The sequence below is a fragment of the Mastigoproctus giganteus genome, chromosome 4 (assembly GCF_048544385.1).
Source record: "Mastigoproctus giganteus isolate SK-2022 chromosome 4, ASM4854438v1, whole genome shotgun sequence".
Lineage (NCBI taxonomy): Eukaryota > Metazoa > Arthropoda > Arachnida > Uropygi > Thelyphonidae > Mastigoproctus > Mastigoproctus giganteus.
The window spans coordinates 244079874-244105924 of record NC_143578.1 but is presented as its reverse complement, the minus strand read 5'-3'; the positions used below and the strand labels follow the sequence as shown (position 1 = coordinate 244105924).

Below are 26051 nucleotides of genomic sequence, written 5' to 3'. Positions count from 1 at the left end.
GCCAAGCCCATACTCACCAGATGTGAGCCCCTGGGGTTAATAATAATCTAGCTTATTAAAAATTTTGTTCCCTACGATACTGGCAAAAACCCTTGCACTGCTACAAAATAAATTCTTCCTATCTGTAAGTATGGACCACACTGATAAAAATTCCTTCCCCAAAAGCCTTGCAGAGTACCTCAAGCCATGAGTTAATCTACAAGACTTTCAGCATATAATCCCTCCTACTGGTCAGAATTGCAGGCATACACATCCTGATCTAATTCATGACATTTTTTCAGCATGGTCCAATATTTATTCAACCAATCATTGGGTCATGTTCATTTAATATCATTAGTTCTCACATGAATAACAATGGTCTCTTCACCCTCCCTTAAAATCTTGTGTTGGCAATATCATCAATTGCTGCTCCTAGCAAACACACCCTGTTCTGGTCCACCTCTCTTTATTACAAAGAATGCTACCCATTTCCTTGACATGGGTAGCATTTTTTGGGATATGAATCAGGAATGCATCACTTGGCAGCTCATGAGATGTTTGAGTCCCCGACAAGCTCCCAGTTGTATTTGTTTCTAGAGCAAGCACTCATTTCTTCAGCGAGTCAAATTCTTCTAGTAATGCACCAAGTTCTAATTCAAGATTGGTACTTTAGAAAAGTTAAGAATTAAATTTGCAAATTATTGTAGAAATTAATTTCACAAAATTACCGAAATAAGATATAAATATTACAGAAATTAAATTTAAATAAATTTTAAACAAAAATTTTGTCTACTAGACACCTGATCTTAATCCCCCTTCAGTTAATCTGCCAGAGCCAACTTAAAACATAACTGCTCTCTTTGAGTGCCTACTAATAGAATCTTTAATTAAATTCTGTATTTGTTTTTAATAAAATTTTGTTGTACTGTATTTGCAAACTGAGTTGCATATTAATTAGTTCTCTACATACTAAAAAATAGCAAAGCTTCTATAAAAGTAACACTTCCTTTTTTTTTTTCTTAACTTGAAGTAGACTATACTTTCTGAAGTTAGATGTTTCATCATGGAGCTTCAAAAAGTATAGTCATCATGCATACTAAAGAAGAAGAGAACAGGAAGTGTTACATTATGGAAGAGACATGGGTGCTGGATGCATGCCCATCACCTTTTAAAACATTTTGTGTTTCTTAACTCTGAAAACCGATGTTAAGGTGATTAACCAGAAACAAAGATAACTCAGACAAGGCAGCAAACTGGTACAAAACTACAAGGTGCAAAAGATATTCTGAGTTTATGGATTTTTATTATGCCAAGCAGATGGGGCATAACCATACTACGGATACCAATCATTTGTAAAATTTATTGAATATTATATTAAGTAATTTACTACATTATAACTCAAAGCCCTTGGGCTTCATAAATTTTAGTAATAGTAACCCTGTATAGTAAATGTAATACTAAAAAAAATTGAATGGAATGCTTATTACCAACCAATCAGACTTCTAAGTTGCTTAGAGAAATGCCCAGAAATATAATAGGCAGAAACAGTAACTGGTAGCTACTGACTGGTACTCCATAGGCTAACATCAATCGACGACCACCAACAACCCTTTATTAAGATGGAGGGGTATATAAAAGGTTTAACTGTATAGAAAATTAAAATGTTTAAGTCAAACTAAATGCCGCAAGGCATCATATGTTCAAGAGTATGAATTATCTATATAATATCGGTGTAAATACACCATAGATAACTCTTAAACAAAAAAAAACTACGATAGTAGTGTGAAAAGGCATCATTTTATCTGTATCTCATATTGTGCACCTCCTTCATGAGTTGCCATGTACTGCACTACCTCGAATAAGTAGTGAAGCATTATTTATTCGAGGTAGTGCAATACATGGAAACTCGTTGTGAAGGAGGTGCACAATATGAAATACAGATAAAATTATGCCTTTTTACACTACTATTGTAGTTTTTTTTCGTTTAAGAGTTATCTATGGTGTATTTACACCGATATTATATGGAAAATTAAAATAAATCAAAATGCTTATTTGGCTAGCACAGCAGATAGAAACCCATGCTTAATGTCAGATACCATACCATGTCTTTCTTAGTCCTCAATCAAATCTTTCTCTCCAGTGGAGCCAATCACTAACTGCCACAAACTGTGCCAATGTTTATCTACCAGATATTTCTTTTATATGCGCACAATATCATCTCTGGACCTTCAACAAGCTAAAACTGAGCAAATGACTAAATTCAGTACCATGTAAGTTATGCTGTGTAATTTGTTTTTCATTTATTTCTATTGGTATTGTACATACAGTATATTCTTTTATTTCATATTTAATCTTGTTCTTTTTTTTTTTTATTTGCAGTGTGCACTCCTTTACCATGTTGTTGGATTCTGCCCTAGTGATCATGTGTCACTTCTTGTAAAATCCTTGGCCAAGGGTAGTAAGCCCTTTTTTGTCAAATTGCTAAATACTGCACCTTGTATATATATATAAAAGAGAAAAAAATATATATATATATATATATTTTTTTTGTTCATATTTCTATAATTAATGATTAGCTTCTCTATATACTATGCTTGAATTCTTGTCTTTAAATTTGTTTTGAGTTGCACATTCCAGTATTTCCTATGGAGCTGGTCTATATCAGATTCATTGCTGACAAAAAATTTATTTTTTCCCAATCTAAATTTAATCTTATACACTATAAACTTTTTATTTATATTAAATTAAATCTAGAGGCATCTGCTTGCTATGATTTTTGTTGATTTATTCTACTAAAATTTCATTACACCGTCTTTTTTTTTTTTTTTTTCATTTTCATTTTTTTCTAATGTAAACCAATTAAACATTTGTTTTTACTTTCACTTCTACCACATATTATAGTTACAAATGAATTTCAGTGGATAAAATTACTGTTAATTGTCAATGTTTATAAAGGTTACAGGGACATGAATGTCACATATATCCACACAGGGATATGAATGTCACATAGCTGGTTGACAGAAACACATAGTTCTCTATTTCTTCATCACTGGAAGTCTGCTCTGATCATATTTTTTTCTTTGTGTATTCGGGCCACATGGAAGATTCATATAGTGAGACTATTGCACAAAAATAACACAAAGTGAATATAATTCTAAAATATTCTCTTTCCCATCAAAGTAAAAAAATGAAGATTTGTTTTAGGTTTAAAGGAATGAGGGACAGTTTGCAACGATACAGATTTAACTGGGTTAATACTGTAAAAGAAATGCTCTGACAGATTCACTAAATACAACATAAATTCAGTTATCAAATGGGAATCACTACATACCTTTATTCATCTTAAAACTAATTCAATAAAACAGAACCTCTACTAGTACAGAACGACATATTTATGTAAACTGACATACAGTTGATATAACCTCCCAAATAAATACCCCAAACTGTTTATATACATAGCTACATGTACGTAATAAATATTTACATATAAATGCATTGCGAGGGCTATTCAAAAATGTGGCATGCACACTTTTCCTGCAAAAAGTTCTGAAATAACTGTAATCCAGAGAGCTAAAACAAAAAATATATACGAGAGGCCAACTTGGTGGCTACTAGGTAATTGGTAGGGCTCGCCTCCGATCTCTTCCATCGTGAAACCCATTGGGAAGATAACTGCTGCCAGGCAAAACAGCGCCATCGCTGCAAATCCAACCCACCGTGCATAAGGTACTACGTGAACATTCCACTGCGACATCACTAAAAGTATTATAGTTGCCGTAACACAGAAACATCCGATTATGATGCAAATCAACGACAGCATCCATTCTGGTTGAAGACTCGGAGCAAAACATAATTGAGGTCGACCGTGAATTGTCATGCAAGTGCGCATTAAACCTAATTTAGTGTCGCCACCAACATCGGAAACTATCCAGTCCGGTAAAATTAAACTTACTCCGGCAAAAATATCTGCAGCCAGGAACAGGGCTCCCGATATTACCGTTAATCTGTCCATTGCGCAAAACTTCAAAGAACGAGCTATCACATAACGCGCAACAATCACTTATTGACAACGAAACGTCAACTGGAAGAAAACGCCATTGGGCGCTGCTGCCACCTAGTGTCTACCAACTTGGATACAAAAAATACATTAAAAATAAATAATTTAAAAGATAATAATACTGTACTGTATTATTATTATTATTATTATTATTATTAGCCATATAGTGCAAGGAAGCCTGAGGCTTATGCTGCACCAGCCAAAAAAAAAAATTCTGAATTACCCTGAGAGAGAGAGCTAGAAGGGAATCACCAAGAAAAGAATGATGATATCCAGCTCAGGACGCACGGTGTGCCAAGCCTATACTCACCAGATGTGAGCCCCTGAGGTCAAATATACTGTACACTACTTCAAACTAGTATATCTATAAAAGTTTGTAAAAAAAAAAATTAATCACAAGACATAAAAAACTGTTAAGAACTAACTTACTTTAATAGAAACTAAAATGAATTGCTTCAGAACCATTTTTATTCCTAATGCAATTAAAAATCATAATTGGGGTTCCCAACCTCTAAAAATGTATCGTGGACACAGAGCCAGCCCAAGGGTTTCACGCGCCCTAGGTGAGACTTAAAATTTGTGCCCCAGTTGTATTCTGTACCATCCATCCATCACCCTGCCTACCTATCCCCCCCCCCGTCTGGGACTCCCAGGCTTGCCTGATATCCCCAGTAAGTGTCTTTTTCTGGTGGTACAGTGGTACCGTCACCGTCCTCCCCACACCGGGTGGAAAAGGCCCCAGTTCGAATCCCGTCGATGACTCGAGGAACTTTAATGGGTTTTTCACTCCGTGGCTGAGTTAGTCGGTCTCAGGCGCACATAGCAAGGTTTTTTCCGCCAGAAACTGGGGTTTTTCGTTCGTCCAGAAAAACAGACTAAAAACTCTGGGATATTAAGTGATCAACATGGGAAGAGAGATGAAGGTCAGATCGAAATAGGACACCTAAGTCCTTGAATGTATCAGTACTTGAAATTAGAGAGTTAAATAATCAGTAAAGATGGAAGGTCAAACTGCACGATTCAAGCTAAAGCGACACAATTTACATTTTAATGGGTTTAGAAACAAGTTCTTTTTATTCAGCCAGAATGAGAAGCAAGGTGGTAGATGACTCTGATCAACCGGTACAATACCACCACTTTGCTTATTGGAAGCTTGAAGTGGTGGAACCCATGTTTAGTCTACAGAGCTAAGTTCCGGTCAACCTTTCCCCATCTCTTCAATCATGCAGTATGATTGATGACTTTTGAGGTTATGATGAACATCGTGCCCTGCTCAATCAGCTTCAACTTTTCGAAAATCTGCTACCAATTCCTTAAATGCCGATCTCCAGGTAATTCTCCAATGGGGCAAAGACAACTCAGTTGATTTCAATCCTTCTAAAACTCAGTCTTGTCTAATATATCTCGCAAAAAGGATTCTTCTGCTCCTATGCTTATCTTTGGTGACACTCCGATTTCTAGGCAAAATGATATCTCTCTTTTGGGGATTACCCTGACTTCTAATCTCTCTTGGCACAAGAACATTACAAATATTGCTTCCTCTGCATCAAAAAAACTTGGTTTTCTCTTTCGCTCTTGGGTTTTCTTTTCTTCCAAACAGCTGTTCACTCTTTACAAATCGCAAATCCCCCCCTACCATGGAATATTGTTCCCACATCTGGGATGGTGCCCCTAAACCATTCATTCTCCCTCCCTAACTCCCTCTTCTGATTCTGTTCAGAAGAGGGAGTTAGGTTAATTAATGATTCAACCCTAACATAGTCTCTCCACTCGCTGTCTCATAGACGTACGGTTCATGCTGCATGCCTCTTCTAGAGATATTTCAATGGGCACTGTTTTTCTGAATTAGCTTCTATAATTCGCTCTCTCTCTTTCAAAACAGTCCGAACACTTGCCGCCACCAGCCAACATCCATTTACTGTCCAATTTCAAACTCACAGAACCAACTTTTCATCTTCCTCGTTTATTCCTTCAACTGCCGTTTTCTGGAACAACCTTCCTTCACACGTATTTCCTGAAAATTACAGTCTACAGAAGTTCAAGTCCAATGTCAACAAATATCTTCTTTCGTCTTCTCAACCTCCAACCCAAGCACAGTACTAAGTACTATAGGTTCTAATACCTCTCGTGTTTGGGGTTTACATAAATAAAAAAAATAATAAAAATAAAAATCATATCCATCATTTTGCTGAAGATTCCACATTTCAATTCACCTCCCAGTTTGAGAAACCTTGCCCTGCACAAACAGCTTCAACTTTTCCAATATCCACTACCTTAAAAGCTGATCTGCAGGTAATTCTCCAGTGGGGCAAAGATAACTTACTTGATTTCAGTCCTTATAAAACTGAGTTCGTCTTGTATCTTGCAAAAAGGATTCTTCTGGTTCTATGCTTATCTTCGATGACACTGTGATTTTTAGACAAGATCACTTATCTCGGTTAGAGATTACATGACTTCTAATCTCTCTTGATATAAGCACATCACAAATTTTGCTTCCTCTGCATATAAAAAAAAAAAGTTTTTTTCTTTCAAAAAAAAATTCTTTCAAACAGCCACTCACTCTGTACAAATCGGAAATCCGCCTTACCATGGAATATCGTTCCCACCAAAACCTCTCTCAGGCTTCTAGATTCCATTCAAAAGAGGGCAGTTAGGTTAATTAATGATATCTCTAACAAAGTCGCTCCACTCTATCTCATACACGTTCTATTTCTGTTGCATGTATTTTCTAAAGACACTACCATAGGAATGTCCTTCTGAATTGTCCTTCCAAAACAGCCCGAACACGTTCCGCAACCAGTCAACATCCTTTTACTGTTCAACTTTAAACTCACAGAATCAACTCTTCTTCTTCTTCATTTACCCCTTCAACTTCCATCTTCTGGAACAACCTCCCTTCATATGTATTTCTTGAATATTATAATCTGCAGAAATTCAAGTCTAATGTCAACAAGTATCTTCTTTCAGCTTCTCAACCTTCCACCGATGCACGATACTAAGTACTACAGGCCCTAATACCTCTCGTGCTTGAAATTTTCATAAAAAAAAAGTCTGACTCGATACTATGATGCAGTAAAAAAAAGAAATGGATGCAAAAAACAATTTTGATATATATACTTGTATTTCAGGAAGGCTTTTGATACTCTTGAACATAAAAGACTGCTGTACAAACTGGAGCAGTGTGGCATTAAGAGCAAGTTACTGCTATTAATATGAAGAAGACAGAAATTAGTTATCAATGGGAACTGTTCTTCTTGGAACAATGCTATTAGTGGAATCACTCAGGATTCAGTGCTGGGCCCGTGGTTTTGTTTTCAATATTTATTGATATACATCAAGGCATATATATCAGGCTTAATGTCTAAGTTTGCAGATGAATACGAAGGGGGCACGGTAGTCAATCACAGTAATCAGGGTATGCTAAAGCAATATGATCTAGATAAATTAGGCAGATGGACTGAGGAGTGGCAACTGAAGTTTAATATTGACTAATGTAAGATATTTATGGGGAGCAGCAATCCGAAATTAACTTATTGAGCTGTGTGGTATCAGGGTAGGCAGAAATGAAAAAGATCTGGGGATGGGGATAATTGTGCAGTCAGATATGAAGTTCTCTGAAGTGTGCACACAAGCTGCCAGGACAGCTCATCGGATTTTGACAATGATAATGAGGTGATTATCCCATTGTATAAAGCAGGGGACGGAAACCTACGGCCCGCCACCCAAAATCATCCAGCCAATAGTCCCAAAAAGAAATATCAAATCCACCCGACCCCCGGTGGTCCTATAAAATAATTCAAGTTTGTAATTCTATCTCAGGTCTGATGTATAACCGCAGTATTTTAATAAATTGTAATGATTTGGACGAGCCTGTATATAAATACACATATTTGTTTATAAGTCAAATAAATAAATAAATATCTAAATTAGAAATAAAAAAGAAACATTTAGATTTTTTATTTTAGAAGATTTGGGGAACAGTGTTGCTTTCATACATTTTTTTTTTTTTTTTGTTATAATTGGTTTTGATCTCCCATAGCTCAGACATTTTCTGTCTGTGCTACAGCGGCTGACGGCATCACAGCTCGTGTTGCATCAGCCACGCTTGGCGTGGAAGGAACTTGCATAGAAGCATCTGTCACTCTTTCACTTGTCATCTCCTTCACCTGTGTTTTGGCCTTCTCTTTAATTTCGTCTGTCGCTCTGCTCATCTACTGCTGCTCTTGCTACTTTGCGTCTTAATTTGGATTCCTCGAAATTGGGCGACTTTTGTCTTTCTTGCATGTCTTTCTTGTATTTTATACTTGTGGCATGGTGGCGTAATTTATAGCTAAACTGCGTTATCTTCTTCACTTACAATTATAATAGTTATAGCGATAGTAATGTTTAAATTTCTTTTTTTTTCTTCAACAAACCCCAATGGCAACAAAACGCGGGAAGGTGGATGTTGAGTTCCGAGTATTCCAAGACACTTGAACAGAAAAATAATTTTTTACGCAATACTTCGGCAATCCCATATGTTAATTTGCAATGAAAGTGTTGCCATGAATAAGGAATTCAACATCAAGCGGCACTATGAGACAAAACATCTGAAATTCAGTTAATTTAATAAGCAAGCAAGGATGAATTTCATAAACTTAAATTGAGCCTAGAAAAACAAAGTTTGGTATTCAAGAAACATTAGCATTAGTAAAGGCGCATGATGCAAGAAAGCAAGCTTATATAGCATCAGCCAAAAAAAAAATAATAATAAAAAATCTTCTAATTTGAATCATCCACTCGCTCCAAATGTTTGTCAAGTTCTGCCTTGAATCTACTTAAGCTATCAACTTCTACAACGAGAGATGGAAGTTTGTTCCAGTAATCAACCACCCGCAGCCTAAAGGCAAACTTCCGCACATCTCTCCTACAACTGTCTTTCCTCAATTTGAATTTATGCCCTCTAGCTGAGGAACAATCCCATCAGCATTGAGCATGCTCAAACCATTCAAGGCTTTATATACCTCAATCAGATCAACTCTCAGGGGCCTATTCTCCAGACACTGTAATTTGCAAAACTTGAGCCTTTCTTCGTAAGAGCAACCCTTTGTTTCATTCACTAATCTTGTTGCCCTTCTCCGCACTCGCTCCAGCAGCTCTGCATCCTTCCTAAAATGAGGCCTCCAGACCTCTATACAGTACTCAAGGTGTGGCCTAACCATTGCGTTATACCAGGGGGATAATCACCTCCTTATACCTGCTAGACAAAATTATATCATTGAAAAGACACCATGAGCTGCTGTTGCAGGCTGTCTGCACTGCTCAGAAATTTTTTTTCTGTTTATACTCCGGGACGACCAAATGATCAGAGGAGTTCACAAGATAGACAGAATACAAGAAACACCACCGTATTCAGCAGTCACGGGCTTGAACCCCGGTCACTCAAGGCACGTGTACTTATGCACCCATGCGCCTGACCACTAGGCATTTCACTGCACAATTACCCCCAGGTCTTTTTCATTCTCTACTACCCCGAGTGTAGTAACACACAGTTGATACGTTACTCTGAGGTTACTGCTTCCCATATGCCGTACTTTACATTTGTCAATGTTAAACTTCGTAAGAGCAACCCTTTGTTCCATTCACTAATCTTGTTTGCCCTTCTCTGCATTCGCTCCAGCAGCTCTACATACTTCCTAAAATGAGGCCTCCAGACCTGTATACAATCTCATGGGGATGAGTACTGTATACAGGTACTTATATTGAGACCTCTCAGCCTATCTGCTCAACTTTTCTAGATCCTGTTGCAGCAGCGTATTGTCATTAGTGTCATTAAAAACCCTGCCAACCTTCGTATCGTCTGCAAACTTGGACATTCAGCCTGATATACCATCATCAATATCATTAATAGATACAGAAAACAACAATGGAGCCAACACTGAACCCTGAGTAATTCCCCTAAAAACATTAGTCCACGAAAAGCAGTGTCCATTGATTACCACTCTCTGTCTTCTCCCACTCAACCACCCCTTTATCCATAGCAGCAATTTTCCTCCAATGCCAAACTGCTCCAATTTGTGCAGAAGTCTTCCATGTGCAACAGTGTAAAAAGCCTTTATAAGATCCAAGTATATAATATCAAAGTTATTCCCTGCATCCAGTTTCTTTGTGACCACATAATAGTATCCAATGAAATTGGTCAGAGACGACTTCCCCCTTAACAAAACTATGCTGTATCCGGGCTATAACTGAAGCCTTGTCTAGATGATCCTGCAGTGCTTCTTTAACCAGTGTCTCCATTAATTTCCCTGGAACAGAAGTTAAACTAACAGGTTTTTAATTACTTGTGTCGCCCTTTGATCCTCCTTTGTGAATTGAGGCCACATTTGCACATCTCCAGTCAATGGGTACCTCCCCCCAGCTATCATAATTATGGCTAAGGGTTTGCTCTTCCTTTGTTGCCTCCTTTAATATAACTGGATAGATCCAATCCACCCCAGATGCTTTTTCTTATGTTTATCTTCAAATTTTTCTCCACTTTGCTCTCAGTTATTTCAAAATCATCTAGCTCACTACCAGAGTTTAATTCACCTCTGACATTCCCCTCCCTGAATAACTCCTCATGTGTGAATGTAGATGCAAAATACTCAATACTCATTTAGTTTGTTAGCTACATGAGCAGGATCAACAACAGTTGAACCATCGATGTAAAGAAATGTTTGCTGTATTTCTTTGCATCTTTTGCCAAAGATTTCTAGTGAATTGCCTTTGCCGCGTTGAGTAAATCCCACTTCAGCAACCTGTGATCACTGCCACCTAGTGGTTCCTTTATCTGCAGATTCTTAATGCATGAAGAATCACTACTGATAATCAGATCAAGAGTGTTACTCTCTCTAGTTGCCTCTCGAACATGATGCTTTAGAAAACAATCATCGATAAATCCACAAAAGGCTTTCTAGTGTGTGAGTGACCAACCCACAAATTCCAGTCAATATATGGGAAATTAAAATCCCCCATTATAAGTCTCTCTCTGATTTACTGGCCCGCTCTATTTCCCTGTACAGTTGTTTATTATACTCATCAGAGTCATTAGGCCTATAACACACTCCTATTCTCAATTTTGATTTCCCAGTGCTTAGGTCACACCAAACTGACTCGACACTGCACTGTACTGTCCAGCCATGTCGACTGGCTTCACTTCCTTGGATTTTATGTGTTTATTAACTAGTAGCATAACCCCTCCTCCGTTCCTATCCTGTCTGTCCTTTCTGTACACATTGTACTCCCCAAATTCCAGTTCTGCATTCCTTATTTCTGTGTGACACCACGTCTCTGATATCCCAACAATATCTGCCTTTGATGTTTTGACCAACACCTGAAATTCATCAAATTTATTTACTAAACTCCCAGCATTGGTGTACACGCAAGTATACATACCCCTGTTCCTACCTATTCTTTAGCTACTCTAACACAGCCCATGTTTACTTGTACCGCAATGACTCCCAGCAGTCTCTGAAATCCCCTGCATCTTATTTTCCAGGCTTCTGCTAATTCCAATAGAAGCAGTGCAAGAATCACTTTCACGTCTGCCAGTGCCTACTGTTAATCTATTAGTCCATGTATCCCCCCAAGCTAGCAGTTTTCTGACCCACCTAACACTGCCTCGATAGCATCAGCAAATATTCTTGCTCCCTTTCTATTTAAGTGTAACCCATCACTGTAGATGCAATCTCTCCTGTTAACAAGAACAGATCAGTCTGAGAAAAATTCTACCCCTTGACCCTTGCACAATCTCTCCGGGGCTGAATTGATCGACAAGGCTCTCATCATATACTCCCTCCTGTTGTGTCTGGGCAGAATTGCAATCACCTTCAAATTCAATCCAAATTCACGGCTTTTTTTTTCAACAGTGTCTTGTACATGTAAGTATTCAGCCGGTCTTATACTCTTAATACCATTAGTGCCAACGTGTACAATATTACCTTTTGTGCCCTTAAAAGATAATATCTGCTCTACAATGCCATCAACCTTTGCCCCTGGTCCTTTTCCACCTATCCTTTTTGCACATGTTTCCCGTTTCCCTGACGGACAACTAGTTCCTGTGGGATCAGCGCATTCTGCCTTGGGGGTTTCCGCTGTGTTGCGTGATGTTCAAGTGCAAGCTCTGGCGTTGATGTGGGCAGCTGAGAGCTTGATAGGCCCCTCAATTTAGATCCTTCGAATGAATCCACCCTGTTCTTCAAGCTCTCATATAGGCCCATAACAACGCTGAGTTGTCGCCTGATTTCCTCACACTCCTTACATCGTGAACACACAAAGACATTCCCCTTGGAAATATCATGTCCCGTCCCTGATTTATCCACAAACATCAAACATCAAACACGAAATAACAAGCAGCACAGTTTAAAACGCTATGATTCAGAAGAGAACTGCTCCCTCAGTTCTCTTCTGAACCACAGCACTCCCATTAGCTTGAGCCTTTTGCTTTGCTGCCCTGGTCCGAGTTATGATTTCGATTCAATTTCAAATAAAATTTCAGTACAAAATTATAACCTTAAACTTATATCCGTATGCAGTTATAACACTGTATACAGGAACTTCCCGACTTACGTAAGGGTTGCGTTAGCGGAACGGTACATAAGTCGGAATTTCCCCCATGATTGTGCAGCACTCGCAACTGTGCTGGCTGAATTGATTGAATCAAAAAAAGAAATGTTCGACGAACATGTAAATAGAATTATTTATTGTATTTATTCAATTTTTTATCTCATGCGCAGGAAAAATTACAAAAGCGTGCAATGTAAAAAAATTTCAAAATTACAAAGTTACAAAAAAGAGGAGACAGGCATAACGTCAGTAAGTGTTACCGCTCGAACATCGTTGCCAGAATCGACACCTTCAGCTGATAAGTATGCCGCTGCGGAAGTTGAGGGCTGTGCAGATTTAGAAGGGGTCAGCCGCTCAACCTTACCAAAGAAAATATTAATAGTTGACTGGACGGTGGCTTTTTTCTTTTCATCGTAGATTTCTTTGTAGCAAGCGAGCATATCATTCAACCCTGTGTTAACTTTTAAGAATCGTTCGCTGTCAGGATCCATCTTCTCAAACTTCACCATTGCCGATGCAATTTCACGAAATGCCATTGCCATCTCTCTGGTGATGAAGCGTCTCGGCTCCTCATTTGGTTCTTCTTTGGCTTCGTCAGCACTTTCTTCTTTCACTATCGCTGCCTGCAAGACAATAAGTTCGTTAGATAATTCCTTCTCTTCTTCCTCTATTAACTCCTCCACGTCTTTGGCATCAACCTCCAACTGAAGTAGCTCTGCAACTTTTCCAATCTTATCTGTAACCTCTTCATGTGATTCGTCTTTTTCAAATCTTCGAAGCCTTTTACGTGCCGTGGGAATATTTTCTTCTGTGCGACATTTAAACAACTTTTAGCAATTTCCGCCCAAGCCTTATTAATGTTTAAGATGGCGTGGTAAATATTATAAGATTTCCAAAAGCCTCTTTATTTTAACGTAAACTTTTTTTCACCGTTTACTGCAGACAATGTTATGCGTAAATAGTATGCTTTTAAATTCGAAATAATACCCTGATCCATAGGTTGGATGAGTGAAGTCGTGTTGTCTTTACAATATGTTTCAACCTCGGGGAATGCAGCAGCATTTGAACCAATCCTCAAAGAGAGATATTGTTATCCATGCTCTCTGGTTCGATCGGAAATGCACGGGTAGGGTGGCTTTATTGATGCCCTTAAATGCGCGAGGATTTCTAGAATGGTACAAAAGCAGTGGTTTTAATCTGTAATCTTCCGCTGCATTAGCCCCAAGCAAGAGTGTGGCCCTATCTTTTGAAGCCTTGAAACCTGGCATTGTATTTTCCTCTTTGGCAATGTATGTTCGATCCGGCATTTTTTCCAATACAAAGCAGTCTCGTCAACGTTAAAAATTTGCTGCGTTGAACAGCTGCGTTCATCAATAATATTTTCCAACACATCACAAAATTTCTCTGCAGCTGCAGAATCGGCACTGGCGACTTCACCGTATACTTTAACGTTGTGGAAACCAGCGCGATGCTTGAACCTATTAAACCACCCGTTGCTTGCCACGAACTTGGGCTTGGGTTCGCCGTACTTATCCTTAATATCTTTATAAATACTTGTTGCTTTTGTTCAAATGGTCATTAGACTCAGGGGCACTCGCTTCTGAATCTGATTTTCCATCCATATTATTAACCGCTGTTCCATCTTCGATATAGCAAATTAACGCTGTTTTGTGATCACTGTTGATCTTAAGTGCATTAATCCTTTGACATGTTCCTTTATACGCGCACTGTCCGTTAAAATAGTATTCACTGTTGAAGAAGCGAGACCTAATTCCCTTGCAATAGATGACAAACTTTGTCCTGCTTCGTACTGCTTAATCATTTGAAAGCAGGTCTTTTCCACCCAATGTGGCGAGGACTGCGATTCTACCAACTGTGCTACACACAAGGCCCCCCCTTTACTTTTAGAGCCCCAGTGTGTATTTGAGTGTTATTGAATTAGTGTTAGAACTTTTTGATATTCTTCGTATCGAATATGATCCACAGCTGATTTTTCGGATTTTAGTTTGCATTACCCTTGACATCGTTAGAATTCTAGAAGATCCGTGGTATGATAAAGTTTCCCTAATATTCCCTAATAGTAAAATATTATTAATAATTAAAACCTTATGTTAATAACATGTTTAAGTCAAAACGTGAGTCAATGGTAAAAGTTTTCAAGTGTAAGCATTTAAGTATTTAAGATTTTCAAGTATTTAAGACTTGGTATTCTGACTTTTCAGTATCGTTTCTTTTTCCTTCCTTTTTTTTTTTTTTTTTTTTGTTTTACAATGAAAATGCTAAAAAAGATGCAGGGCAGCAGGCTAAATAAAATATAAAAAAGCAAATCACTGAGCAGGTTCGTGATAGTTGAAATCCGATGGCGAAAGGCCATGAGCTTCCATTCAGATATATATTATTTAAATATGCATTACAGTAAATATTACAGTCAGTAAAATAAGGTTAAAATATAAATCAGCATTGCTCTATCGAACCAATTGCTAGCCTGCATGAAAGCATTCGCCAGATAGATAGACACAAAACTCGACAGATGGTAATCGCATTTGAAGACCCGCTCTTTTAAATATCTCATTTCGGTTTAGATCTTTCATGTATACTTACAAAGCTTGTGGACTTGAAATTCAGACAACTGCTAATGGCAACTGACACACAGTTGCACCCCTTTTAGTCCGGTTGACATGACTCTAACGATCAGGCTTCTTTGAATTCTGCCATGACGTCATTCCACCGTAACCAGAACCCCTTTCGACGGAAATCTGCAACGTTCCCAGGAGAACATCGAAATATCGATATCCTAATGACAACTCCATACTGGACACCGTCATGGAAAGTAGTTGGTTGAAGCGTCTCCAAGTCTTTCAGCAAAGGACAAAAAAAAAAAAAAACAAAACGAAAATGACACCTCCACCACGAAATAAGGAACTTCTTTCGTGTTGATAGAAAGAGTCTATTTTTGTCATTCTGTCTTCGACGGCGTAATTAGTTTACTTCAGAAAAAGCATCCTGCAACTTCCTCGATCAGGTGCAATAATCTCGATTTTCAGCTTAATAAAACCCGGTTTTTGAAAATCCAACAAAAATGTAGCATTTCGCGATTTTCCTTTCGTTTTTAATGCATTAAATTTAACAAGTGATCACAGTCTGTGTACATGTGTTCAGCTGTACAAATATATATTTTTATATTTGCCATTTATATTTAAATTTATGATTTCATAATGCAAACTCTATAGCAGTTTTATAATTTTAAACTTATAACTGATACGTATACAAAGCACATATTTTTCGCTCCTGGGCTCGATAAGCTTTTTTTTTCACTCAGACCACAGTAAAACCTTTAATATCGTGATTTTCCCCACCGAACTTCAACAAACCAAGAAATAAAATAATAAAGAAATTAGTTGCTTTCAAGCAGCTGTAGCCTGCAAGATGCCTAGAAGATGCGAAGTGCATCCCATGGCAGTCTCTGACAACTGTGACATTGACTGGCTGTTGACCTGCTCACGAGATGGCTGATTCCAATCGCATACAAGACCTCATAGCATTAGCCGCCTAAAATCGCAAGGAATACGAAAACACCTTGATTCGACCATCAGAAAAGTAAACCGGTCTATAAAATCAGCTTAACCCAGCTAGACTAAGACAAATGGTTAACTACGTACATAGCTAGATTCTCAATGGGCAATAGCACTGATGAAGGCTAAATCTTCCAAATGACAGGATTCTTCAAACTATGTAAACGATCAAAATAACTATGCAGCAACTTATTTCAGCAAAGAAGGTATTTCCTCTATCTGCAGCAACCGGCACTTACGGAATCCCACAATTCATCATCAAATCACTCAACCAATACCTTCTCCACACGTTTATCACCAACAGTGTTGTCCCAACAGCACTTGCATGAAAATTGAATCCGAGGCTCTAACCTAAATTCTTCTCTTTCTTGGGTGATTCCTTTCTGCTTCTCTCTCTCTCTCTCTCTCTCTCTCTCTCTCTCTCAGGGTAACTCAGAAATTTTTTTTTGGCCGGTGCAGCATAAGCTTCAGTCTTCCTTGCACAATATGGATAATAATAATAAAAAAAAGACTCACTGATCCAGCTCACTATACGCCAATATCCTGTACATCAAGTCTGTCGAAGCTTCTCGAGAGAATTCCACTACCGATAAAAACTCATCAGATTCTTCCTAACAAACTAGAGATCATGACATGTTTCAAACAACAGTAAACTATGCTGTACTGCTTTTTGTTTTGGTTTTGATTTTATTGGCGCATTAGCAACTAAAGCTATAATGTGCCAAGACCAACTGTACTGCATTTCCAGGACATTCGCAATACTGTCTATCTGTAGAGCAATTTATGTTCACAACTAGATTCCTTATTCTGTATTTGTAACTGGATCACTTAAATTGGAATGTGTATCAGGATAAAGCACCAAAAATGGCCGCCGTAGCCGACTGGTCATGAGAAAGGGTACATGAGTACACGTGCTTTGAGTGACCTGGGTTCAAGCCCGTGACTGTTAAATACTGTGCTGTTTCTTGCATTCTTTTGTTCTCGTGAACTCCTCTAACCGTGTGGTCATCTCGGAGTATAAACAAAAAAATTATTAAATACACCCTGGTGTCGGTTTTTGGAATTTTTTCTGCCTTCCATTTCTGCATGCTCGAAATGTTCTCTATTCCAAATTTAATATCTGGCCATTTATCGGCACGCAGTTAAACAAAGGTTTACCCAACTCTTCTCGATATAAATATTCATACAGATAAATAATTATATCAAAAAGTGTTATATGACGGACGGTTAAACGTTTTAAAGCAGGAGCGAACTAGAGAAATCAAATAAATAAATAATAAGAAGTTCCTATATTATGATGCGTTTAATATTAATGCATAAACAGCAATGTTGAATTCAGAAATCAAATTAAAAATAATAATGAGATCGTGTGCCGAAACAGCTTAGAGGGAACCAAAAAGGGGAATGGCTATACATTCGGAACAGCCTGAGTTCGCGTGCCGAAACAGAAGGAAAGAAAAGGGGAGTGGCCACGCATTCGGAACAGCCTATGATGTGCGAGCTATTGTTTGTGGAGCACACGACTATCGAATTTCATGGAACTTTTACTTCCAGGACATACTTATTTATTATTACAGAAATACTGTAATAAGAATGTTCACTGGAGGTTAACGTACGTATTTATTAATGGAACATCAGCTTGCAAAACATTCTCGATTAATTCAGCCAGAGAAAGGCATTCGGAAATGTAAAAATGTCGCTAAAAAATTACAAAGTTAAGAATAGCCAAAATTTCCTTTCACCGGTTGAGTAACGAACCAAAATAGTCTGGAAAATGTTGTTGTAACGATTTCCTTCAAACAAGCGTTTGTTGACCATTCCAGAGATGCTGTCGTAATTACCCGAATCGACAAATGATTTTTTTGTTTATTATCGCGTGATATTCTCAGTTAAGAAACTAATAAATTTAGAAATTTAGAGTACAAATTTCAAGATATGAAATAAAAGTTTATATTTTGGTATTACTAGAATCAGTTCTGTCTTTCTTCTTTTATCAAAGCACGCGTTTTTTATAAAAAGGTGTTCAGAAAACATAATTTTCAAGATTGAGGATGATTTAACTGATTTCAAGGGCCTGCCCCAAGGTTTCCGGAAAATTGTGTAAAATGTGAAATTGTGGAAAATTGTGAGGAATCGGGAATGGTGATTAGGATTCGAAGAAATTTTTAATAAAAATAATAGAATATTTGGTAGGAAAACAGCAAAGAAACATAAGCTGTAATTAAAAAACTTAAAAGAGTGAATTTTCAAAACGAAATAAAACAGTTCCTTTAGTACATAAACTGAGTGGGCAATTTATTAGATGCACTACAAAATAACCGGTAGCTCCTCCTTTAGTCCATAAAACAGCCTGCATTCTAAGTAGCATAGACTCAACGAGCTGTAGAAAACGTACCACGTGGATGCTGGTCCATGTCTCAATAGCTGCTCACAGATTTTACAAATTGGTTGCGGACTCGAAAAGCTCATTTCATTTCATCACACAAGTGCTCAATTGGATCGAGATCTGTGACTGGGCAGACCACTGAAGAAGACTCAATTCACTCTCATATTCTTGGAACCAATTCTCTACAATGGGTTCTTCCAGCAGGGTAATGCGGCATCTCACAAAGAGATGGTGCGTTGTTATGCTGGAAGAATCCATTCTCAGAATGGATTCTTCCATTAACAGCTATGAAGGGACGTGTGTGCTGTTGGAAACAGTACACATCCCTTCCTGTGCCATCCAAATGCTACTCTATCTTCTCAAGGGTTGTAATGATCACCACTAAGACAATCCAGACCATTACAACGCCACCATCAGTCTACATTGTTAACACGTAGCAGGATGGATCCATGGACTCGCAGTTTTCGTTATATTCTAGTAATGTAGTCCTCTCAAAAGCGTGAAACAGTAGAAACCGGAATTCGTGAGACAGTCAACAATTTTACAATCCTCCACTGTCCAGTATTAACGTTCCTTAAATCACTCTAACCTTACGTTTTTGCCGACAGGAGTGGAATCTGTCTCTGTCAGCCTCTGTCTCGTCTCAATGAGCTATTTCCAGGCACAAGATCGCCGTCTCCATATCATGAAAAAAGGTAGAAGCATCTAATAAAGTGGTCAAGTGATGTATAGGCATGCCTGCTATAGGTATTGGTCTGCCATCTAGACATAAGATAAAAACATGACTTATTCATTTGTTGTTGTTGTAGGCTTTTAGGCGCACCAGCAACTTAGGTGATATTGCGTCGCTGCTCGACAAAATTTACAGAAAACGTAGAAAACGTGGTGTAACCCGTGCAGCTTGTGATGAAGCGGCACAAAATTTGGTATGGTGGTGTACCATTGAATAATAATGAAATGAAGAGACAGCCAGAAACTTCGATATAAGGGACATTTATAGGGGTTGTATAAGAATTACCAAAAAGGTCACATTACAGAAGTCGATACAAAATGCTCGAAAATATGGTGATGTGACACTAGTGCGGCGTATGATCCCTCCTTCCAATGGCTAAACAGATCTGATAAGGGTGAACCAGCTCGATATAAGGGTGTCTATAAGATTCTGTGGCAACAAGTTCCATTCTTCCGTAGACCTTAGCTCACCAAGTAACCGAGGAATTGGCTGTCGCCGTACAATGCGACTCAAAGGGTATTTCACACAGGTTCGATCGGATTTAAGTGTAGTGATCGTGCTGGCCACGGCAGTCGTTGAATATCTTCAGTTTCAAGATATTCATCCACCACTTGAGCTCTATGTACAGCGGCGTTGTCGCGCACGAAAAGAAAATCTGGGTACCGCACCCCATAAAAATCGCACACAGAGTTCGAGGATACGTTCTCAGTACTTCTGCGCAGTTACATTACCCCTATCAAAAACATGAAGAGGAGTGCAGCCGTTGGTCATTATTCCGTCCAACACGAGAACACTGCCTCCGCCGTAAGTCCCTTTCTCGGATATTGGAGGGTAGTATCGCAATTATTATAGCCTCCAAATGAAATAACGTCTAGAAACTGTTTGTAGGCTAAAACAGGATTCATCAGAGAACAGAAATGTACCCCATTTGTCAGGGCTCCAAGTCACATATTCATGGCATCAGTTTCGACGAGCTCTGTGGTGTCTGGGGTTAATGGGATACAAATCACTAGCTTCCTTGAGTAGAGTCCACTTAAAATGAGCCTTCTTAACATATTTGGGCTGGTAACTTCGGCTGGAAATGCCACAAATGTAAGGTATTTTATGTGTGTGTGTGTAAAATTCAAGGGTAACTTGGATTAGGTACTAGGAGTTAAAAGGTATTAGGAGTTAAAAGTGATTGAGAAATATTGATACCAGTTGGGTATTATGTTCTCCATGTGAGTAGAGGCCTCCAGGCACATATTGTCTTTTCAATAATTTGCTGCACCCTTTCATGCAGGGAGACGGGGGTTATAATTATAATTCCATTAATTGGTGAGTAGTGAAACTACACGTGTTTAGGTCTGAAAAGAGACAGCATTTTTTGAAGTTCTTCAAAAAAGGTTGATGAAACTATTTAAGGATGTGCAAGTGCATGTACCTGGTTGACAAAGACTGGAAACTGGGCATTGAAAGGGGGGGTGGATCTCATTGAGATATATAAGGTTTAAAGGAATGAATAAAATAAATGAGGGTGTTAGGTCGCCGTAGCCTAGTGGTCAGGCGCGCGGGTGCATAAGTACACGTACCTTGAGTGACCGGGGTTCAAGCCCGTGACTGCTGAATACGGTGCTGTTTCTTGTATTCTGTCTATCTAGTGAACTCCTCTGATCATTTGGTCGTCCCGGAGTATAAACAGAAAATTTATTTTATTTTTATATAAATATAATCTTTATTGTAAGGTTCCTAGGTACACGCAGGTACCCTACCTTTACAAACCCTTCACGGCACTAAGCCAGGGGTTTCCTTTTCTCACCGAGAGGAAAGACATGGACTAATGTCCATGTCTTTCCTCTCGGTGAGAAAAGATAGAAATAATGAACCTAAATATAAATTGGAGTGCCATTAGACTGAATGTTAGGAAGTACGCTTTGGCCAGTGAATAGCTGACCACTGGAAAAATTGCCTTCCTTGATCACTAAGTTTCAGAAAAGGAAAATTTCTGCTTAGGAAAATTTAAGGGGTTATCGGAAAAGTACTTATTGTCATCTGATAGGGCATAACAGCAATGGGGAATGTTATTTTTACTTTTGGCAGGTGCAGCAAAAGGTTGGTTTCCTTACAGCTTTTGGCATTCTAATATTATTTAATATTTTCTTGGCTACTGCCTGTCGATGGGCAACAGCAAGCGAGAATTTGGGAGGTGCCTGCTGCTGCTGCCTACGACGAACCTAAGAGGAGAGAAAATAAAGCATTCTTCCCCAGGTGAGGAGCGAACTCACACCCTCGGCATCGCTCAGAAGTACCGACTAATAAGTACCACGCGCTAACCAACTGAGCCACTGGGGATGGCAACTTTGACAGATATTACTAGTTTCATTGGCAAAAAGTTTTTTTCAGAAACACGTGAGCAGATGAAATGTCAGGGCGAGGAACTGCGAGCTGCCCTACAAGCGATTTTATTAATGTTTCATATTGATGCTGGTATGAAGTCTGCAGCCAACACTTGAGTAACTGGATTTCACAGGTCGATTTATGATCCATGCGGCTGCTTTGAGCATTTGGTGATCATATTCGTTCACTTTAAATGAAGGCGATTATTAGTAAAGTATTATAGCCACCTCCCCGATATTCAAACGAAGGGTAACTGCAATGCTATCTCTTCTTGTAAACATAGAAATATTATATACGTTATATATATAACAAATATAATATATATATACTATAAAAAAAGTTTTTTTCTAATGCTTCATTAATTTTTTTAGACAAGTGCGAGCCTTTTAAATCGTGAAGTCCAATGTGTCCGCTACGTACGCCTATTGAGATTGAGAAATCCCCTTCTGCATTTTCGATTCATGTTAATACCAGATACGAAATTACGGAATCGTTACTAGATATTCCTGCTAGCACAGAGAAAAACAAGAATTTTGAAATTCTTAGCCCCCTTGACAAATAAACACAGAAATAATGAAAGAAATGTGTTACGCTCACTTATTTTGTGTGGTATATATGCTGATATCGTCAGAGGATATTTATCGCGAAACATACAGAAGCACAGTTATGAAGTATGTCATTTAATAAAAATATATAAAAAATAAAAATAGTTGGTTATTTGATTATGTCTGTTACGCTACTGAGCTAGAAAAGGAATTAGAAAATTAAATTTTAAATTAAATTTTCTGTTTATACGGTCTGGAATATCATCGGTTTGGCTGAAACAAGAAGACGAAATGAATCACTTATAAGTTTATCAAATGGAAAACTGCTGTACATCAATGGAAACAGTGAAAGGAGCGAAGGTGGAGTCGGCTTTCTGCTCCATAATGATATAAAAAACAACATTTTGGAATTCAAGGGTAACAAGGCTAATCAGGATTTCTAAGAGATACAAGCTAAAGGTTATAATGATTTATGTACCAACATCGAGCCACGTTGATGAAGAGGTTGAAGAAATGTACGCCGAAATTGAGAGTCTTCTAAATCAACAGAAAACTCACAACACTATGATTATGGGGGACTTCAATGCTAAGGTTAGAAAAAAACAAAACAACACAGAAAGGGGAACTATAGGAAATTTTGGAATTGGTGAAAGAAATGAAAGACTTGGGGAATTTGCAGAATCTCGAGGAATGTCAATAATGAACACTTTTTTCAAGAAAAGGGTGAACAGAAAGTGGACATGGAAGAGCCCAAATGGATTAACAACTAATGAAATCGACTTCATCCTTACTAACAGAAGATATATCGTGAATGATGTTACCGTCCCGAACAAGGTAAATGTTGGAAGTGATCACAGAATGGTAAGATGCACTTTTGATATTGATGTAAGAAAAGAAAGGAAAAAACTGACTCGAGTCAATAATACGAAGGTCTTTGAGATAACAGAGGAGGAGAAAAAGCAGTATGTACTGGAACTTAAAAACAAGTTTGAGCTTCTGCAGACTGTTCAGGACCAAGATATCGACGAGGAATATTACAATTTTCTGAAAGTTACAAACCCGAAGAAACCTATAGGTAAAACGAAATCCAAATAAAAAAAAAATAGTCAAGAAATACTTGTCATGATGAACCGAAGACGACAAATGAAGACCAAGATAAACACTAACAAGGATAAAATTGAGTACACCAAGTCAGACAAAGCCATTAGAAAGAGACTAAGAGAGGACATACGAAGATTTAACATAAGAAAAGTAGAACAAGGATTAAGGAAAAACAAAGGACTTAAATCAGCAGCCATGAGCAGTAATACAGAAAGACAAATGATAATGAAACTGAAGAATAGCGATGAATAGAGATACTGATAAAGAGTAGAGAAGCCATAATTCAAATAGCAGAAGACTATATAGAGAATTATACAAGGAGCGAGGGAATGATGCCAGCAGCGGGGAAGATGGATCACAAATTAGTAACACATACGACATACACGATATCCTTCCTGATGAGATAGAACATGAGTTGAAGAAAATGAAGAATCAGAAAGCCCCGGGGAAGATGAAGTTACTGTAGAGTTGTTAAAATTGGAAGAGACATGACACAGAAACAGGCAAGACTCTTCACAAAATGCGTTAGAAAAGACGTGACGCTTAAGGAGTGGAATAATGCAATCATAGTTTTGCTGCATAAGAAAGGAGATAAATCATAAACTGGAAATTAATGACCAATTAGCTTGTTATCCCACATCTACAAGTTGTTCACAATGTTCATTACTAACAGATTAGAAAAAATTCTTGATCAGAATCAACCGAAAGAGCAAGCTGGCTTTAGGACAGGATTCTCAACTATGGATCACCTTCACGTAATATCACAGCTAATGGAGAAAGCAAATGAATATAAAACACCATTATGCCTGCCATTTGTGGATTATGAAAAGGCATCTGGCTCTATACAGCATAAGGTAATGTTCCAGGCACTGGAAAGAAAAGGCATAGATAACCCAAATATTATGATTTTGAAGAAAATATATGACAATGCTACCTCCTTTATTAGATTAGACAAAGACAGTAGCAATATTAAAATTGAGAAAAGAGTTCGACAACACAATATCGCCGAAGTTATTTACTGCTGCCCTTGAGGAAGCTTTCAGAAGATTAGACTGGTCGCAGAAATGAGTCAATGTGAATGGAAAGTACCTAAACCATTTACGATTTGCAGTGACATTGTGATCATAAGCCATGATCCCAAGAATTAGAGGAAAATCTTATAAACAGTTATGCAGAGTTAGTAAGGATTTTGGACTAAAGATGAATATGGCTAAAACAAAAGTAATGATGAACAAGTAATGATGAACAAAAGTAATGATGAAAGGGATATAATCATTGAAGAAGCAGTAATTTAAAAGGTGGATTCATACACTTATCTGGGACAAATCATTAGCTGTAATAATGATAAATGGCTGGAAGAATAATTTTTGGATGGATAGCATTCGCAAAACATAGTCACATACTGAGGAGCAATATTCCAATTTGTCTGAAACGTAAAATAATGAACCAATGTATACTCCCCACCATGACTTATGGAAGTGAAACTTGGGCACTCATCAAAAGAATGGAAGAGAAGCTGAGAACTACACAGCGAAGAATGGAACGAATTATATTAGGAGTCAGACTGTTAGATAAGAGAAACACATGGATTAGGCAGAAAACTCAAGTAAAGGACATTCTTATCATAACTAAAGAACTAAAATTGTCTTGGGTAGGACACACAGCTGGAAGACATGATGACAGATGGACTAAGAAAACAACAGAATGGTATCCAAGAGGAGCTAGAAGAAAACCTGAAAGACAACGACGGAGATGGACAGATGAAATTCACAAGTTCGTGGGTAGTAAATGGATGGCCATTGCGCAAAACAGAAGGAACTGTAAAGTTGCTGGAGAGGCCTTTATCCTGCAGTGGATTGAAAATGGCTGACGATGATGATGTTAGGCACCTGAGAGAAAAGGAAAGAAGAGCTCGTCGGGGATTTTAACCGTGTACTTCTCGTACCCAAGGAGAATCATATCCCTAGACCAACGAGCCCACACTATCATATACGTTGATACTTGTCTTTTGGCTATTGAATGATGTTTGCTCGACAACTGTCTAGAGAAGAAAATTTATTATAAAATTTGACTCTGGACTGCTGAGGCAAAAGTAAAGAAAAGAAAGAAAAAAGATAAGGGCTCGTCAGGCATATAAACCCGAGACCGCTCGCATCCAAAACTATAATCATACTAACCCTAGAGATGGGAACCTTTCTAGCACCAAGGGCGAATTGCAAGTGCAGAAGAACCTGTGGGGGGGGGGGGATCTTTGCTGAGAAAAATAATAAATCTTAAATTTTACAAATTCATAGGTATGCACGCGATCACACTAAGCAATATTAATTAAAATGTTATAATGCATTAATTAATAGCACAGTTATGATGCTTTAAATACCGAAACACCAAAGACGTCACAGATACGTTTTAATTTTAATGAAACTTCTGACCTTTTAGCATAATGGTTGGCTATGCTTCGCTTTGGAGAGCTCAGAGATGTTAAATGGCATTGATGATGATGCAGCAGGCGGTTTCAAATTTGACTGAGGAAAAATTTCGCCGGCGGGCCAGAGGTTCCCTACCGATGCGGGCCTAGATCAACGAGCCACACTGTCATATGTGCTGGGTGGTATCTTTTGGCTATTAGATTATGTTTGTTGGACAATTTTCTGGAGAAGAAAATTTATTGTAAAAGTTGTATTTGAGCTAATGAGACAAAAGTATAAAAAAGAAAATA

The 26051-nt window shown here is 38.1% G+C and overlaps 1 protein-coding gene across 1 annotated transcript; it reads right to left on the bottom strand.

The window, feature by feature from the left end:
* Positions 1-2887: 2887 nt before the first annotated feature.
* LOC150087583 (uncharacterized protein C16orf52 homolog A) lies at positions 2888-4076 on the bottom strand. The gene has a single exon (XM_090372146.1). It carries the CDS (start codon positions 3989-3991, stop codon positions 3488-3490), a length of 504 nt encoding a protein of 167 aa, XP_090228272.1. The 5' UTR covers positions 3992-4076; the 3' UTR covers positions 2888-3487.
* Between the last annotated feature and the right edge of the window lie 21975 nt (positions 4077-26051).